Source organism: Nannospalax galili, unplaced genomic scaffold, assembly GCF_000622305.1.
Source record: "Nannospalax galili isolate Female #2095 unplaced genomic scaffold, S.galili_v1.0 scaffold205, whole genome shotgun sequence".
Lineage (NCBI taxonomy): Eukaryota > Metazoa > Chordata > Mammalia > Rodentia > Spalacidae > Nannospalax > Nannospalax galili.
This window is the reverse complement of record NW_008353921.1, coordinates 3426388-3443991: the sequence shown is the minus strand read 5'-3', so window position 1 is coordinate 3443991 and position 17604 is coordinate 3426388. Positions and strand designations below refer to the sequence as shown.

The window sequence follows — 17604 nt, the reverse complement described above, 5'->3', positions numbered from 1 at the left end:
ATCAAGCAAGTCGCTACTCCAAAGATGATCGGACATATGGTTAGAACTCAATAAATATCAGCTCTTAGCACCTACTATGTGCAAGCACCTCTATTACGCCAGGGGAGAACCTGAGAACCTGGCCCAGCAGAGACTGTAGAGACCCAAACATAGCAATTTTACTCCTGGATAAATGTCCAGAAAGAATGTTTAATAAGACAAAGCACCAGACACATGCTAGGATGCCCACAATCCCTGTTTGCGGAAGCTCCCACCTGGAGAATCCCCAGATGCCCAGCACTGTAGAATGGCGAATAAAATGCGGTCTATCCACACAATGGTATGCTCTATAATGATGGGAAGAATGGACCACCATTCCTCCTAATGACAAGGATGAAACTCGGCACTAGGATGGTGATGGAGAAGCCACCTAGCACAGACACGGCATGCTGTATCATTTCATCTAAATCAAAAGCAAGTGCAATCTGTGCTCTTGGAAGCCAGGAAGGTGACTGTCTTGGGCAGTGATGCAGGGGTTCAGGGTGATCTGGGAGGCTCAGGAAGTGCAGGACTCTGCTCTGACCAGGTGCTGATGCAGAGGCCGGCTGTTCCTGAAGAAACTGACCCTGTATGATCTGTATTCTTCCCTTAAAGGTGAGATTCTTAGTAGGTTAGCCAGGCTCAGGGGATGGGCTCACACCACAGGGCATTTGAGAACACAAATTTCACTTTATAGGCACACACACACACACATCATCATCATCATCATCATGAAATTGGGCAGGGATAGTAAGGGGGTACAGCTAGGAGAGGGGATCTAATCTGATCAAAATATGTTGTATGAAATTCGCAAAAATTTTTTTTTAAAGCTAAAAAGGCAAGGAGATGGCCCCGCAGGTAAAGGCATTTGCTGCCAAGTCTGATGACCCGAGTTTGATCCTCGGGACCCACATGATGGAAGGAGAGAATGAACTCTTACAAGTTGTCCTCTGACCTCTGGGGGTGCCTGTGCTCCATGGCATGCGGACACCCACAGTACACATAAACAAAAACAAAGTAAAATCTTTTTAAGAAAATTAAGAAGGAAAAGGAAGGGAAAGAGGAAGAAAAGATGGGAAGGAGGAGAGAGAGGGTAAAGAGACAGGGAGAAGAGCGACAGAGAGAGAAGAGAAAGAGCAAACCATCAAGCAGGTCCCTGGTCTAGCCGCCTCTAACTTGCTCCAGCTCTAGCGGTAGCTGTAATTCTGTTCCTCTGGCCTCAGTTTCTCCTCTGTAGAATGGGCATTCCTAGAGGTACCTTACAGTTCATAAGATCATGGACACGGTGTAGCTGGATACAGCAGGCACTCACTAGATGATGGTGTTGTGAGCAGCCTGGCACCAGTGGGGCAGCTCTTTTAGATACCTTCCAGGTGCTGGACCCAGGGCAGGGGTCAGCAAAGCCCAGCTGTACACAGAGAGGGCATGCCCTCCTGGCAGGCTAGGAATCTCTCTGCCCTTCACTAAGGGAACTTCATCTTTACCTCCTCCCTCAGTGTGGAGAAGGATGGAGTGCCCAGTTCCCCAGGGATGGGCTCTGTCCAGGCACTTCAGCCACAGCTGGCAGAGAAGGACTCTGGAGAACACTGGGCCCAGGACACGCAGCTTCCCTGCAGCCCTGATCCAGCACAAGGATGCAAGAACAGGCACTTTCCTTGGGTTTGGACAGCCAAACCAGGTACCTCAGCTGTGAACGCCTCAGAGAGGAAGAAGGGCAGACGATCCGACACCACCGCCTCCTCACACACAGGGCTCCGGCCTTCCATCACTCTCTGACTTACGCAGAATGGCAGAGGCCCAAGTGCCCCTCTCCCGCCCTGCTTGGTGACTCTGGGAAGCCAGCAGCCCTGCAGAATAAGGTTCTTCTCTTCTGCCTGCCAGGCCAGCTTTGGGCTTGGCAAGTCTGCCCCTGCCACCCTGAGGCGCCACTCACTTTCTTGTGCTGGTCTCTGTATGGCCTCTCCACTGGGTACCTATATTAAATTTATTCTTTTTATTATGTTGAGTGAGAAAAATCCATCATTAAAGAGACTGCCTGCCTGGGTTCCAGTTATGCAGAGTTTAAGAACAGGCAAACTCACACCCATGATGATGGAAGTTGGAGCACAGGTCATCTGACCAGGAAAAAAGGACAGCTGGGAAGGCAAGGGGACCTTCCTGAGCTGATGGATTGTTTCATACCTGGATGGAGGTATTGTTCACACAAGGGCATACAGACTCAGCCATGAGTTTATGACCCGGGTGTTTAACTGTGTGTGAATTAGATATACCTCAACAAAGCTTCATAAGAAGAAACCACTGTTTAGAGATTGCTACAACACCATTTACAAAATATTTATCTATTTATTATTTGTGTGTGCACATTTGTGTGTGTAGTTGTAGCTAAAATTCCTTCTGGAAGGTGAAAATGACACCCCCCCACCTTGGTCCCTAGAACAAACTGAGGTTTGATTTCACCAAACTGCAGTCTGGGAAACCACTGAGTTTAGTGGGCTTACTTAAAGAGCAATGAGTGAGGATTTGCTTACAGGAGTGAGGGTGCTCCTCTCCTATGTCCACACTGGAAGGGTTTCCATCCAGGGGTGGATCCTGACATCCCTACAGCCACACAAAATGGCAAGAGACTCTCCTCTCAGCTTCCTCAGTTCATATACCCTTAGCCCCTCTCCCTCATGCAACTAGGACCAGACTGGTTGGTTTGGAGGTGTGGTTGAGTCTCCCTCTTTTCTTGCTGAGAATAACAGTCAACACATTTAGCTGTGATGATCCTAGGCAAGCTGGTGCAACCAAGCTTGGGAAGATGGCATCTGTTCATGGTCTGCCTGGTGGAGGACAGTCCTATGCAACAGGAGGTCAAACGTGGATGCTGTTCCTCGGGAGGTGCCCACTATGTTTTCTGAGGTAGGGTCTCTCACTAGCCTGGAGATTACCAATAGGTTGGGCTGGCTTGCCTTGGAGCCCTAGGGACCCTCCTGTCTGACTCCCCAGTTTTGGTATTTCAAGGGTACACCATCATGACCTGCTTTTTTACATGGGTTCTGGGGATTGATCTCAGGTCCTCACGCTTTTGTGGCACTTTACCAACTGATCTGTCTCCCCGGACCCCATTTTTATTTATTTATTTTTATTTTATATATATGGGTATTTTGCCTGCATGTGTGTAAGTGCACCCATGTTGTGCAATGCCCACAGAGGTCAGAAGAAGGTGTCAGAACCCCTGGAACTGGAGTTCTGGACTGTTGTTAGCCGACATGTGGGTGCTGGGAACTAACCCAGGTCCTCTGTAAGAGCAGCCAGTGCTCTTAACTGCTGAGCCATCTCTCCAGTCCCACCCCCCCCACCTTGTTTTTATTTTTAAACAAACACAAGTAGACCATGGAGGAGAATGTAGATTTCATTTTTAGTTTCTCTTTCAACACTGAAACATAAGACAACAAACAAAATCTCACACTCAGAGTGGCGTGTTAAATCCAGGCTGGTCCAGTCCCCTCCAAAGGGCCCTTCGCCGTCCTTGTGTTTCTCCAGTTGAGGAGCCCTGGCCTGAGTGAGGTGTGGGGCTCTCCGGTCACCAGCACTGGGGACACTTATGAAAGCTGAGTTCTTATGAACACGAGTGAAGTTCAAGGATCTTGCTGGTATTCTTTAGGACAGTGTGATCTCTGACGTTCACACAGAATCCCACCACTGAATTCTCAGACCAGGAAGGCCAGAGCCGCAAGTCCACGCCTAGTCGTAACTCCAGGGACAAATGCACAAAAGTCCACAAAGGGAATCTGGAGTTTCAGACAATCTGCTGCCTGGCACCCGCTGTGCTTACTTGCCCCAACATGGTGGCCAGGCTTGCCCAGCCCCCACTGCAGCTCAACTCTAAAGGGAATGGTGATTCTTCTCCTTCCGAGGACCTTGGAGAGAAAGCTGTCCCGTGTGTATGTTTGATAAAGAACCAGCCAGGAGAACCCAGAATCCTGTGCAGACTCCCAGGCTGAGTTAGAGAAATGGGACTAATCATGTGCTCTGCCTACCTCAGACAGAGCAGGCAACTGGTCAGTAGCCCTGGTGGGTGGACCCAAGCGGGACAGTTGCCTACAGTTAAAGGCTTGGACAAGAGCCACCTGCCATCAGCCCAGGGCATAGGCTCAGAGATGTCGGCTGGGGACACGATGGCAGGTTCCATATCTCCAACCCTAGCTGATTCTAGACGGCTCTGTTCGGTACACTGCGGCCCCTAGCTGCCAGGCAGGGTCTGGGCAGACACAGGCGGTGCTGGGTCTCCAGTTGGCAGAAGCGGTTCTGGTTGGACACCCGGGTGGCCACACCCAGCCCACAGGTGGTTGAGCAGGGGCCCCAGGCTGTACTCCATTCTGGGCAGGGAACATTGGCAGACATGGGAGCAACAGGACCAAAATATTGGCGGCCTGAGGGGTTAGAAAGTGGAAGGTTGAACATCAAAAGGTTGGGGCTCCGCAGCCAAGTGAGCCAACCTGCTGGCCACCATGGGCCATCTTTCTCTTTCCTGTGTCCTCCCACTCCTCCAGTACATGGCATCTTAGAGACATAGCTATATGACTTGGTGCTGTGTCCCTGGTGCTAAAGAGTCTAACCTGTTTGTTTCCTGAACCGATGGCAGGCTTACCAAGGCCTGCTCTCCTCCCAATCTCCTCTCATATTTTAGTGTCCTTCCTCCAAGTCCTGAGAACCAAGGGACACTTGGCAATGTCTGGTGACATTTTTGGTTGTCTGTGTGTGTGTGTGTGTGTGTGTGTATGGGGAGATGCTACTGACATCTAGAAAGGAGAGGCCGGGATGTTACTCCATATCCCACAATGTACCCACAAAGAATTATTCAGCCACAGCCCAAATGTCACTGGTGCAGATGACAACCCTGCTTTGCACACAGAGGTGTCATGTATGCACATGCAGCCATTCTTTGTGTTGGGGGGTGTCGGATCAAGGACCCCTCAAGAATACTAAGATGTGAGGCTGGAGAGATGGCTAGGTGGTTAAGGCCACTGACTGCTCTTGCAGAGGATCCAGGTTCAATTCCTAGTGCCTACATGGCACATGGCAGCTAACAACTGTCCATAACTCCTGTTCCAGGGCTCCTACACCCGATTCTAACCTCCAAGGGCATTGCATGACACAGGTATGCTAACACACATGCACGCAAAATACACTCATACACATAAAAATAATAAATAAGACAAAACAAAACAAAAAAGAATACTGATGTGAGGGTGCTGGGGTCCCTGTATAAAATGGTGAGGTGTTTGCACAAAACACACACACACACACATCTTCCTGGGAACTCAAATGATTACTAATAATAGTCAAAACGACATGAGTGTTAATGAATAGTTTCACAACTATATTTGCTAGGGACTAGTCACAAGATTAAAAAAAAAGTCTACATGTGTTTCGTAAAAATAGACTCAATTTCTTAAAAGATCTATTTTATTTTAAAAACTGTGTGTGTGTGTGTGTGTGTGTGTGTGTGTGTGTGTGTGTGTGTGTGTGTGTGAGTGCAGGTGCCCATGGAGGCCAGAAGAAGGAGTTAAATCCACTGGAACTAGAGTTACAAGCAGTTGTAAACCACCTCATATGGGTGCTGGGAACCAAACTCGGGTCCTCTGCAAGAGCAGCAAGAGCTCTTAACTTCTGAGCCATCTCTCCAGCCCAAGTACAGACACAATTAAAGAATACGTATGATGAACAGCTGGCTGGATCCATGGCTACGGATCCTGCAGATGCAGAGGACCAACTGCAAGTATGTTCACTGCCATGAATATGAACACGTAGTGGAGATTAGGTGGGAGATAGAGATTTTTATCTTGCTTTTTAATATATAAGGTGAGGGCTAGGGGACATGGCTTAGTGGTAGAACATTTGCCTGGCTCTAGGTTCAATCCCCAGGACAAGAAGAAGAAGAGGAAGAAAGAAGAAGAAGAGGAAGATGGAGGGGGAGGAAAGAATACATAAGGTGACCTTGCTTCTCCTATGTACCTAACCTGCTGTGTCATATTCCAGCACAGGGATGCTAGCCATTTACTAAACATAACACTTATGGAACGCTGCATTAGGCACCATTACAACCCATTTATTTGCACTGATAGACTTCATCCTCACCACAATTCTGTGAGTGAGGTGTTCTTATTCATTCTATTTTACAGTTGGAGAAACTAAGGCAGGAAAGTTAAGCAAGTTCCTCAGAGTCACACAGCAGGCACATGGCAGAACTGGGCTTAGAAACACTACAGCATCCCTTAAAGCAGCAGAACAAAATCTCAATGTGGAAAAGTTCGTAGACAGGGGCAGCTTCTTCTCTATCTCTGCACAGACTTAGCCCACGTCCCAGACTCCAGCCACTGTCCTGGCTCAGTTTTTAGTTTTCTTTTATTAAATGCAAACAATGATGCTGGGCGTGGTGGTGCACACCTTTAATCCCAGCACTCTGGAGGCAGAGGCAGGCAGATCTCTGTGAGATCAAGGCCAGCCTGGTCTCCATAGCGAGTCCAGGCCAGATGGGGTTATGGGGAGACCTTGTCTCAAAAAGGTGAAAAAATAATTACAAATAATAATGTATTCATAATATTATGGATTGTTCATATGTATTAAAGTATTCTATATAGTTTATAGGCATAGCTATATCATGTCATATTATCCTATGCTATAGTAAATCTAGTGTATTTATTATTTATGTTATGTTAATTATACCCCTACTGTGAGATATAAGTATTGCAAGAATTCTACTTCTCCTTTCTTCTCCCACCTGAATTTTGTTTTTAGCAATTTGAAGTTATAGCTCTAAGTGGTTGTCTTGTTTTTCATTTTGCAGGAGGCCTGTTGACTCTCCACTCTGCACAGTTCTGTGACCTGTCCCCACTCCCAGCAGCCTTGGGGGTCCTTCCCCTGTGGCAAGGGCTGCTGGGCACTCACCTTGGGCTGAGTAGGGCTGGATCCCCAGCGCCGCTCCCTCGTCACACACCCACTCAGGACAGCACCTGCCGGGCACCTCCACCCTCCTGGGGCGTGGACAGTTCCAGCTGGGCAGCCGCACATCCTCACTGCACAGGGGCAGGCAGGTGAAACCACCGTCCTCACAGCGGCAAAGGACCCTGCAGGTGGGTTGGAAGGTCTCTCCATCCTGGTACCGTCGACCATTCACCTCACAGCTCTGGTCCTCATCCACTGCACAGGGAGGAGACAGTGGACCAGCTCTAGGACTTGGGGTCAAAGCACTGGACAAGCACCTTGTCCCATCCCAACTCTGCCCCCCGACCCTCACCCCTCTGGCCTGCCTTCTCACTGCCCAGGAGGCAGAGAAGCACCCTGGCATGGGTCCTAGCTCTGTGCTTTCTTAGCTATGGATCAAATTATTTCACTTCTTGTCTCAGTCTCCCCCATCTGAAAAATGGGATATATTGGTACTTATTTCACAGGGTACCATAGACTAGATGAAATTATATGTGTAATAAATCTGAAAACAATGGAAGCCTTGGGCTAGGGGTATAGCTCAGTTGATAGAATGCTTGCATAGCATGCAGAAGGCCTTGAGGTCATTCCCAGCATTGCATAAACCCATTGTGATGGCGTGCTTGGTGGCACATGCCTGTAATCCCAGCAATTGGGAGATAGTGGCAGGAAGATCCTAAGTTCAAGGTGATCCTTGACCATGTAGGGAGTTCGAGGCCAGCCTGGGTAGAGATTAGCAATATTTAGTATTTTTAAAAATATTTTATTATTTTTATTTTATGTGTATGAGTGTTATGTCTGCATGTAAGTAAGTGCACTTGTGTAGTGCAATGCCCGTGGAGGACAGAAGAGGTAGTCGGATCCCCTGGAACTGGAGTTACGGACAGTTGTTAGCTGCCATGTGGGTGCTGGGATTCGAACCCAGGTCTTCTGCATGAACAGTCAGTGATCTTAACTGCTGAGCCTTCTCTCCAGCCCCCAATATTTAGTATTTAGTTATTAAGTGCACACTTTGACTGGGGTTTCTTGCAGCAGCCTCACTGTCCTCCTGCTATGTGGAGTCCTGTCAGGACAGCTTGACTTGCTAGCTCTGTGACCTCTATAAGAGACCTAGCCACCAGCAGCCATAACAGCAACTTGTGCCCTTGTTCCTTGCGATAATCTGCAGAGTCCTAGCACAGTACCAGGTACATACAAGGTATCCAGAAAACACAGAGTGACACTCTCAAGATGAGGGCCCTCGTGGCTCTGCCTCCAGGAGGGCTGGAGCCCAGGGTGCTCCTCCTGGCATCCCCTGTGCTGGCTCAGAGGATGGATAGCATGCATAGAACCCCAGGAAATGCCTTTCAAAATGAATGCCTGGCGTGAGGCTTGGCCAAGAAAAGATTCTGATAAAAGAGCTTCACCTCCTTATAACCCCTTGTAATCATGCATACCAGCCACTAGGCTCCCAGAAATGGAAACACGTAAATTGCAATTTTGCCTCAAGGGACTTTGGGTTCAGGGGGAACAGACCTTTATAAAAGTCACTACATTCAAGTTAGAATAAAGAGCCCTGTGCACCGGTGAGCTGGGGAAGGGGGTCTTCCTGGGGACCCAGGTGACAGGTAGGGCTGGGGAAAGAACTCATGGCAAGCAGTTCCTTCCAGGAAGTCCAAACTCACTGAAGCATTCTGGAACCACCCTGTGCCCGAGATCTACCCTAACTGCCACATCCCTGCCTCTCTGAGCCTTGGTGCCTGGCACCTGGAGCCCCTGGGGAGCATGTGAGCCAGCACAGCTGTGGTGACTTGCTTCAAGCCTGGTACATTCATTCAGAGGCTCCATAAACACCTTGGACCCTGCTTATTTCTCCAAGAAGGACAACCCTATCAGTTCCCTGTCCCTGCTGCTTCGGGATCACAGCCCTTGGATCCAAAATGCCTGACCTTCAGGTTTGAACCATGTGGCTGATGGCTCCCTAGAAACCACAAGGGCAGCTGGGCCTTAATCGCCAGCCTGGCCCTGGCCATGCCTGGACCTCTCCTCCCCTCCCCACTTGACTTCTGCTGCCCCAGCTTTGGGCCCCCAGGTCACCAGGATAGCCTGGTAAACACAGGCTTGTGTAGGAAAATCAGCTGGAGGCTGATAATTTTAGCAAGAGTTCCTGGCACCTCACAGGCCATCAGCTGGGAGCTGGCTGGGTTTGGGGGTGGAGGGAGGGGCTGAGCAGTCCGTCCACCAGCAAGATGGCATACATCATCCTGAGAGGCAAGCCACACCCCCACCAGCACCCTTGGGAATTCCCCTACTCAGCCAAAATTCTCCTCTTCTATGCCCTCTCCAGGGTCCCTTCCTCTAGCAACCTCTCCCACATGACACCAGCCTTCCTTTTAGTTCTCTAGCCTTCCCCGGACATGAGCCACAGGCTTGGCATCTGGGGAATCTCTGAGTCCTCCGTCCTTCCCCTCTGGAAGTCATTTGCTAGGGCAAGAATCACAGGGTTATGATTGTTTTTCCCTTCCACCACTTGCAAGCTGTGTGACCTAGGCATGTGACTTAACCTCTCTGAACCCAGTTTCCTTGTCTGTAAATTAGCAATAATATTAGGACGTACCTCAATATTAAGGCTAAAGAGAAATTGGCCTATAAAAGACTTGTTCAAGAAAGAACTCCTGTTACTACCAGCCCCACCTGAACTTCTGATATTACCCACACAATGCTGCAAATACTTGCTGAGCACCTACTGTGGCCTAAGATACAAGGATAAGCAAGCAAACATCCCGTTCCTCTGGAGTGTTCACTCCAGTGGAAATAAACATAGCCAACACGCAGAGGTTGTGTTGGTTGGTGACCAGGACTAGAGAAATAAAAGAGATTAAGGACTTGAGGCATTTTTAATATGGCGATCAGCAAAGGCTTCACTGCAGAAATAGCGTGTGAGCAGGCAGGGGAAGAAGTGAACCTGCCACACAGATATCTGGAGGGAAAGAATGAGAGGAGGGAAATGGCCAGTGCAAAGGCCCTGGGGTTGAGAGCATGACTAGGGCATTCAAGACCAATGTGGCTAGTGTAGAGAACAGGAGGCAAAGGTGGAGGTAATGAGGTCAGAGCAGAAAATGAGCAAGATCCTGTCCCAAGGGCCCCTGTGAGGATTTTGGCTCTACTCTTGAGGATGTGGGAAGTTGTGGGATGCTGAGGCAGATGAGTGGGTATGAGCTGACTTACGTGGTCCTTGTGGACTGTAGTGTTAACAGATAAGAAGGCCAGGGCTGGGCAGCAGACTGGTGCAGGGCTGCTGCAGACCCAGGATGACAGCTCTGCGGGGAGGACAGACTGGGCATGATTGGGTTCTGGGAATGTTGGAGGAATTTATGATGCACATGGTATGTGTAAGTGAGAGTGTTAAGCTGGACTCCGAGGGCCTGGGCCTGAGCAAACACAGAGGTGTCCTCTGCTGACCAGGAAGCTGCAGGTCCATGTGCTGGACTTGCTGGTATGGCCTCTGTGAACTTTGCAAAGTAGGACCTCAGAGCCAAGAAAGCGGCAGGAGCTAGTTGTACCCTGAATACTCTCTGGAGCCCGAGCTGGACTCTGACTCTCCTATGGAGACCACCAATCACAGCCCCAAAACTCAGTTCAAGTCATAAACGTACAGCAGCACCGACCATGAGTTACCCAAGGCTGGAAGCTGCGGGGAGTACTGAGGACTGAGTAAATCCAGAGCCTGCATGTGTTTGAAGTCTGAGTCAAGATGGTATGAGACGAGCCCTTTAGAAAAGTCATTGACAATAACAGCCACTATGTGTGGGTCACAGTCAGGCAGTAGCAGGATGGAGCTGGCTCCCTGAGTTCAAATCCTGACTCAGCCATTGTGAGCTGTGTGACCTTAGGCAAAGTAATTAGCCTCTCTGTGTATAACACAGAAGTCACATTCATACCTGCCTCATGTGGTTGATATTTGTGAAGCCCTCGGTGCCTGATGCCAACTGAAGTTCATGCAGAGAATTCAGTAAATAAACTCCTTTGAGTGCACTGTGCATGCCACAGTGACTCCAAACCCTAGTGCTACTGACCTCAGAATCTCCAGTGTGTTGTTTCTGAGGCTGGAGGCCTTGAACACACTATATGTAGCCAAGGATGATCTTGAACTTCTGATCCTCCGTAGCCCAAGTACTGGGATTACAGGCATGTACCACCCTGCTTGGCTTATGTGTGCTGGGGAATCAAACCCAGGGCTTTGTGCATGATAGACAAGCCCTGTACCCACCAAGCCCAACCCTAGCCCTCAGATCTTTAGACATGTTTTCATTGGCATCGCTGTGAGCTTGTCTAATAAGTACCCTTTCCCCATCTCTGCTTCTCCCAGCAAATAAAGGGTTTACTGTTGGATAAGCTTTGGTTATTTTTGTGGGTTTTTTTCGGGAGGGGGTGGTGCTGTTTTATTGTTGTTGCTGTTTTGTATTTTTGAGACAAGGTCTCACTATGTAGCCCTGGCTGACCTGTAACTAGCTATGTACATCAGGCTGGCCTTGAACTGAAAGAGATCTGCCTCCATCTGCCACCATGCCCAGCAAGCTTTGTTTATTTGTTTGATTTTGGGATTTTGGTCTTTTTGAGACAGGGTCTCCCCACAGCTAGCCTGGAACTCACTATGTAGACCAGGCTGGCCTTGAACTCACAGAGATCTGCCTGCCTCTGCCTGACAAGGCTTTTTCTATTGGTGGGTTCATTATCAATGATTCATGAGTCTCTCTCTCTCTCTCTCTCTCTCTCTCTCTCTCTCTCTCTTTCTCTCTCTCTCTCTCTCTCTCTCTCTCTCTCTCTCTCTCTCATTTTTGTTGAAGTATAAAGCACACTTAGAGGAAAGGGGTGAATTGTAAACACAAATAGACTTCCCAATTCCTCTGAAGTAGTTCTCAACTAGGGGGATGGCTTTGCTCTTTGTCACACTTGTGAGGTCATCGCTAGGGGCTAGCAGCTGCCCTAGCATCTCACAGGCAGAAAAGGATCAGCTACCTGTCCTGCAGAGCCACTCAACAACTGTAGCCCTGGCACACAGTTGCCAAGCCCTGCCCTAAAGTGTCAGAAAACACCAAGGCCTGAGAGAGTGGTGAGGAATGTCCCATGCCCAAAGCCACTGGGGTTCACACTCTGGTCAAAGGCTCCCAGCCTGGGAAGGGACAGAGTGGATTGTTACTTAGATCTGTTGGAAACTGGTTGGGATGTGAGGCATAGAGCATGCCAGCTAATATTTCTAAGTCAGTTTCCCTGTTTGTAGGATTTGTATGACAGAGCTATAAGGGATACTCAGAGTTTAACACCTTTCCTGATATACACCATGCCCTGCACAGGGCCTGCACTCTCCTCAGGGCTGTAAGGGTCCTCAGAGGGTCTGAAGAGTGCTTCTCTCAGGAGTGGGGCTGTTTGCCTTGACTTTGGAAGTCAGTTGTGATTTGGATGGGTAGGAATGGGAAGGACTATTGGGGTGATGAGGCAATCTGAGAAGCAGAGGCCAAGGGGGAAGAAGGGAATGGGCCCAGAAAACCATGGATTATCATTGAGCCGAATAAACAGAGTACTTGAAGTGAGTGTGAGAGGGACATAGATTCCACAGAACACTTTGACTCCAGACCCTATGGCCTTGCCTCCCCACACACCCCTCCACGTGTCCCTCAAACCTGCTTACAGAGGCACACGGCCCCTCGGCCACCAGGACCTGCCCCGGGCTGACAGACCAGGCCCTGGCTGGTGTCACAGACATACAGGTGGTCGCAGGACTCCCCCAGTCGCCGTGCACATACTCGACAGCAGCCACAGCCATCCAGCACCAGGGGCACCCCTCGAGGGCACTGGGGTGGCATCCAGGGACAGGCACAGGGTGTTGGGCACAGCTGCGTACACACCTGAGGAGACAGAGACCTCACTCAGCCATAGCTGTCAAGGAGAGTGGTGAGATGCTCACAGGTGGCCACATCTCTGCCAGGCTGGGCAGTGTGGGACCTTTGCGTGGCTTCAGGGTAGCCCAGACCTGGCCTTGAACCTTGGCCATCCCAGGTACTCATTAAGAGGCAGAATGGCACCGTGGTCATGAGCAAGGACCCCAGATCAGAGTTTCAGTTCTAGCTCTGCCCCTTGCTGAGTGACCTTGGTCAAGTTCCTTGAGCTCTCTGAACCTCATTTGTAAAATGAGGGTAGGAAATGATGCCCTCAAACCCTAAGTGCATGGAGGAGGTGCTCCATGAGGTTAGCCCTTTTGTGTGTGTGCCTCTGTGTATTTATATGTATGTGCAGGTGCACACATGTGTGTACATGCATGTAGAGGGCCAAGATCAATGTCAGGTGGCTGACTCTATCACCCTCCACCTTAGTTTTTTTGGGACAGGGTCTCTCACTGAGCCTGGGGTTCACCGATTGGCTAGGCTGCCTGTCCAGTGAGCTCTGGGCATCCACCTGTCTCTGTGCTTCAGCGTTTAGGGTTGTAGCTGTGTGCCAGTGTGTCTGGCTTTTATGAAGATGTTGGGGATTGAATTCAGATCCTCATGTTTGCACAGCGAGCATTTTACCCACTGAGCCCCCTCAAGTGGTTTTCTCTGGTGGTCATCTTCATCAGTTACAGTAAAGGTGACCCCTGATCCCTAAGAGCTACAGGAGCCGTGAGTAACAGCCAAGGATCAAGACGACCAGCAGGAGGAACAGTTTCCCTGTGTGATTCTTCCCTTCAGGCTGAAGAACTCAATCATTCACGGGTGTTCTTGGCCTTTGAAATAACCCAACATGTTTCCCAGCCCAGAGCGTGCATCAAATTAGCCAGGAAAAAGGAAAATACAGATCCCCCAGCCTCCTCTAGCCTCACCAAACTGGAGGTCACAGAGGCAGGAGCAATAGTCTATGTTTAACAAGCTACCTAGAAGCTTCTAAAGTATAGCTAGGTTCCCATCCCCCTAGCCCAACCCACCCCTCTGTCACCCACAATGCACAGATGAGACACTGGCTCCATCGACGGAAGGTGTTCACCCACAGCCAGAGCTGGGAGCTGTGCCAAGTCTACCTCTCTGATGGGGACTCAGGGCCCCAGAGAGGTAGACTTCTCCTATAACAGGGAAAGCCTAAGCCAGGGGCCCAGTTCCCAGTGGGGGGCCAAGGCTTCACTCCAATGACACAACTTCCCTTCCAACCCAGGAGAGAGAAACACTCAAGCCAACCACCAGAAGCCAAGGGCTCCCCGTGAGGGTGGAGACCAAGGGGGAGATATCATTCACGTACCCCACGACCATCAGTGGAGGATCACTCGCTAGCAGGACTAGAAAACTTTGTCTAGATTTGTGATTTAGGAAGAGGAAACTAAACATTTCCACTCTCCGATGTGACCCAAAGAGGCAATGACCCCTTACCACAGTGCCCATCCTGCCCAACCCCTGGGACTCTCAGTCCTGAAAAACTGCTTTCCAGTGCCTGCAGTTCTCGTTCTGACCAGCAGGGGCCGCCTCACCCTGGCTGACCATAGTGACCAACAACAGAAGACGGTGTAGGCAAGCTTCTAATTAAAGCAGTGTTCTCTGCAGAATTTTGAGTACTAGAGGCTCTTCTGGACCAGCAGCCCAGCAGCCCCTGGAAGCTTGTTACGAACTCATTTCAACTCTCAAAGCCTCCTGTGTAACAATATATTCTAGGGTTAGTCACAGAGTTGACCTGAGAGGGAAAAGGCAGGAATTTCAGCTTCCCCTCCAAAGCACAGGTTCGGCTCCCTTGGCAGACCAGAACTGGCTAAGCAGAAAACAGACCTTCTGCTGAGCCTTGGGGTCCCTCTGTGGGCCTTTGACCCAGTAAGCATGACTATTCTGGCTTCTCCAGGTTTTGACCCCAGGAGAACCCGCTGAGGACACCTGTTACGCTGTGCATGCTGTGGGCAAGCTGTCCTGTCAGCCCTCTGCTGTAAGGTGCGGGCAGCTTGTATGTTTTAAAGACAATGAAACAACACTTGGAAGACTGAGGCAGGAGAATTGCCTGGAGTTCAAAGGTATAGCCTGAGCTACAGAGTGACATCGTGTCTCAAAACAAACCCTCAAACAATGATGGGAGAACAGCTGGCAAGAGATGGGGCAGGACCAGTTCGCAGAAACCTGGAGCCCAAGCTCCTAATTTCTATTGTCTACCCCTTGTCCTCCAAGGGCTCTGTTGCCTGATGAGCTTCTGCCTCAGTTTACCCATTTGCTCAAGGACAATGACAAGTCAGGGAAGTGTTCTCACCTAACCGAGTAAAGATAAGCCCTGTCTGGCCTCCCTCGTCTCCCACACCCTTCCCAGCCACTGTGTTTGCATATCGAAGTTCTCCCATTGCCTTGGTCCTCAGATCTCTGCCATGGCCACGGGAAGCGATGCTGTACTGGCGGCCACCAGCTTCATGATACGGAGGGAGCTCAGCTTCCTCCTCTGACAGCTGTGTAGAGTCCTCGGAGTGATAACCAGTTATGAGTGTGGCCACTGCCAGCTCCTGGTCAACAGGTCTTCAGTGTGTCCTGCTCCTGTCCCTGTCGCTGTCCCAATTCAGAGCCAGTGGCCCACAGCCTGCTTAGAAGACTTGGAATTTTCTCCCCCAAGATGGGCACAGTTTCACAAGCTCTGGGTGACTAAGTCCCTGGGTTTCTATGGAGGATGCTAATTGACTTCCCGGGACTGGGGAGGAATGGTCCCTATGGGTATCACTCCACTGATGAGTCTAGAGCAGCCCTACCTAGGCCTCTAAGAAGCCTGGTCCCTTCCTCCTCCCAGGATCCCAGGGCCCCGACTCATACTACCTAAGCCACCCACCCCAGCATCTTGTTCTGCCCAGCCCCTAAGGAAAAGCAGAAAGACAGGGCCTAGCTGGTCCCCAGCCTTCCCAGCCAGACCTCTTGGACCTGGGGAGGTTTGTAGTACACTCTGTTGGCTCCAGAGCCAATCTCTGTGACTCTGGGAACTCAGCATTTACTGTGAAGCATGGTCCAGGTTGGGAAGAGAAACATAGGTTGGTGTCCCCACCAAGGTCTGCTCTAGGCACCATCACGCCCTCTACTTTTGTTCTATTTCTTTGCTGTGTGGCTTTGGACACGTTGCTTACCCTCTCTGAGTCTCACTTGGCTAAAACTGAGGACAGATCCTTATAAGATTGTTGTGCATGTAAGGCAAGGTGGAATTCCCCACAAACCCTTTGAAAATGTTCCATGTGGCACTGAGGGACAAGGCCATTCAGGCATCACAGAGGTGTCTCCTGTCCTCTCTCACCAGGATCAGAGGGTCACTAGCTGCCTGAGGCCAGCACACAGTGGCCTTGCAGAACATACTTTGCAATCAGTTGGACCCCACTATCCATTCCCATCCTGGATCAGAGTTATGCAAAGCTTATATTTGATCTCCTAGTTTATTTGAGGGAGACCAGCTCCTGCCTGGAGAGGAGCACAGGGCTGACTAATAATCATCAGTGTCTCTTTTGGACACTCGTCTGGAGCCAGGGCCCATGCTATGTATTGCAGAGCAATTCTCAGCAATGAGGCAAAGCTCAGAGTGGGAATGGTACTTGCCTAAGGTCACACAGCAAAACTAGCCAGCTGTCTGGGACCTGAGAGGAAAGCAAGCCTGGGCACAGAAACCAGACTGTGCTCGGTATAGGGTCCTGCCAAGGGTCCTGAACTATGACCATCCATCCATTCCACCACCCAGAAGTCTGCCATCATTTTAAGGCCTGGTTCCTTACCTTTGAGAGAAGACAGAGGAGGGGGATGGCCAGAAGATGGGTCTGTAGGACACCCCTCATGTCACCGTGTCCCCTGCAGAGCCAGCTTCAAACCTGGGAGGCAGAACCTGAGTCTTTATGTTTTAGAGGTTATGAGGTAACTCCAACCCCCCCCCGAGAGAGAGAGAGAGAGAGAGAGAGAGAAAGAAAGAGAGAGAGAGAGAGAGTATATCTCCCACTTTCTTTCCATCCTCATGGTCCCAGTGAGGAGTTACCTGAAGGTGAGACCGTGGAGGCCACCCAGAGGGTGTCTGATGGTGTGTGAAGCTGGAGCCAGTGCCAGTGCCAAGAGCTGGTCACAGGAAGGCAGGCACCTCCCAGTTCCTCCCAGCAAGAAAAGGCTCCTGTCCAAGTCACCGCCACAGCAGCTGCAGTCCTGCTGGGACCCCTGTCCCACACCAGGGGCCTGCGGAGACCAGAAGTATTCAACAAATACCCCTTTGCAGTTCTGACCCACAGCCTCCTGAGCCCTGTGGTCCGAACTCCAGGCAGCCTTGGCCCAGGCTGCGGTTTCTGGCACAGAGACTGGCAGTCACCCAGAGGTGGGTGTGACCTGGAGCAGAGCTCCCCCGGGCGGCCTGTCTGCTCTTGGCAACCACTGCCTCCCTATCCTACCTCCTGGACTCCCAAGGCCTAGAGTGAACAAGCCTGAGCAGACTGGGCCTACTGTGTGCAGGCACTTGCTAGGCTTAATGTGTACAGGCACTTGCTGGGCTCTGCTGATCTGCTTAAGCCAAATTCTCTTTGTTGAATTCCACCAACTCTGCAGGGCTCTGCAGGACTGGAGACACAGCACAGACCGAGGGACCAGATCCCAGGGAATGGAACAGCACTGAGAAAACTGGTAGAACTCTGGGGATACTGAG

General features: G+C 50.4%; 1 protein-coding gene across 3 annotated transcripts; it reads right to left on the bottom strand.

The window, feature by feature from the left end:
- Positions 1–3396: 3396 nt before the first annotated feature.
- Positions 3397–17255, bottom strand: Ccn5 (cellular communication network factor 5). 3 transcript variants are annotated; one of them, XM_029554993.1, is made up of 6 exons: positions 16954–17255; positions 16700–16792; positions 12648–12872; positions 7625–7709; positions 6952–7203; positions 3397–4433 (listed from the first exon to the last, which is right to left on the bottom strand). In XM_029554993.1, the coding sequence occupies exons 2-6, from the start codon at positions 16757–16759 to the stop codon at positions 4213–4215; spliced, it is 843 nt and encodes a 280-aa protein (XP_029410853.1). In that variant the 5' UTR covers positions 16760–16792; positions 16954–17255; the 3' UTR covers positions 3397–4212. The 3 variants fall into 3 exon arrangements, with proteins under 3 accessions (XP_029410853.1, XP_008849241.1, XP_029410854.1); XM_008851019.3 differs by lacking the exon at positions 7625–7709 and having other exon boundaries at positions 12656–12872; positions 16954–17250; XM_029554994.1 differs by lacking the exon at positions 16954–17255 and having other exon boundaries at positions 12656–12872.
- Positions 17256–17604: the final 349 nt, after the last annotated feature.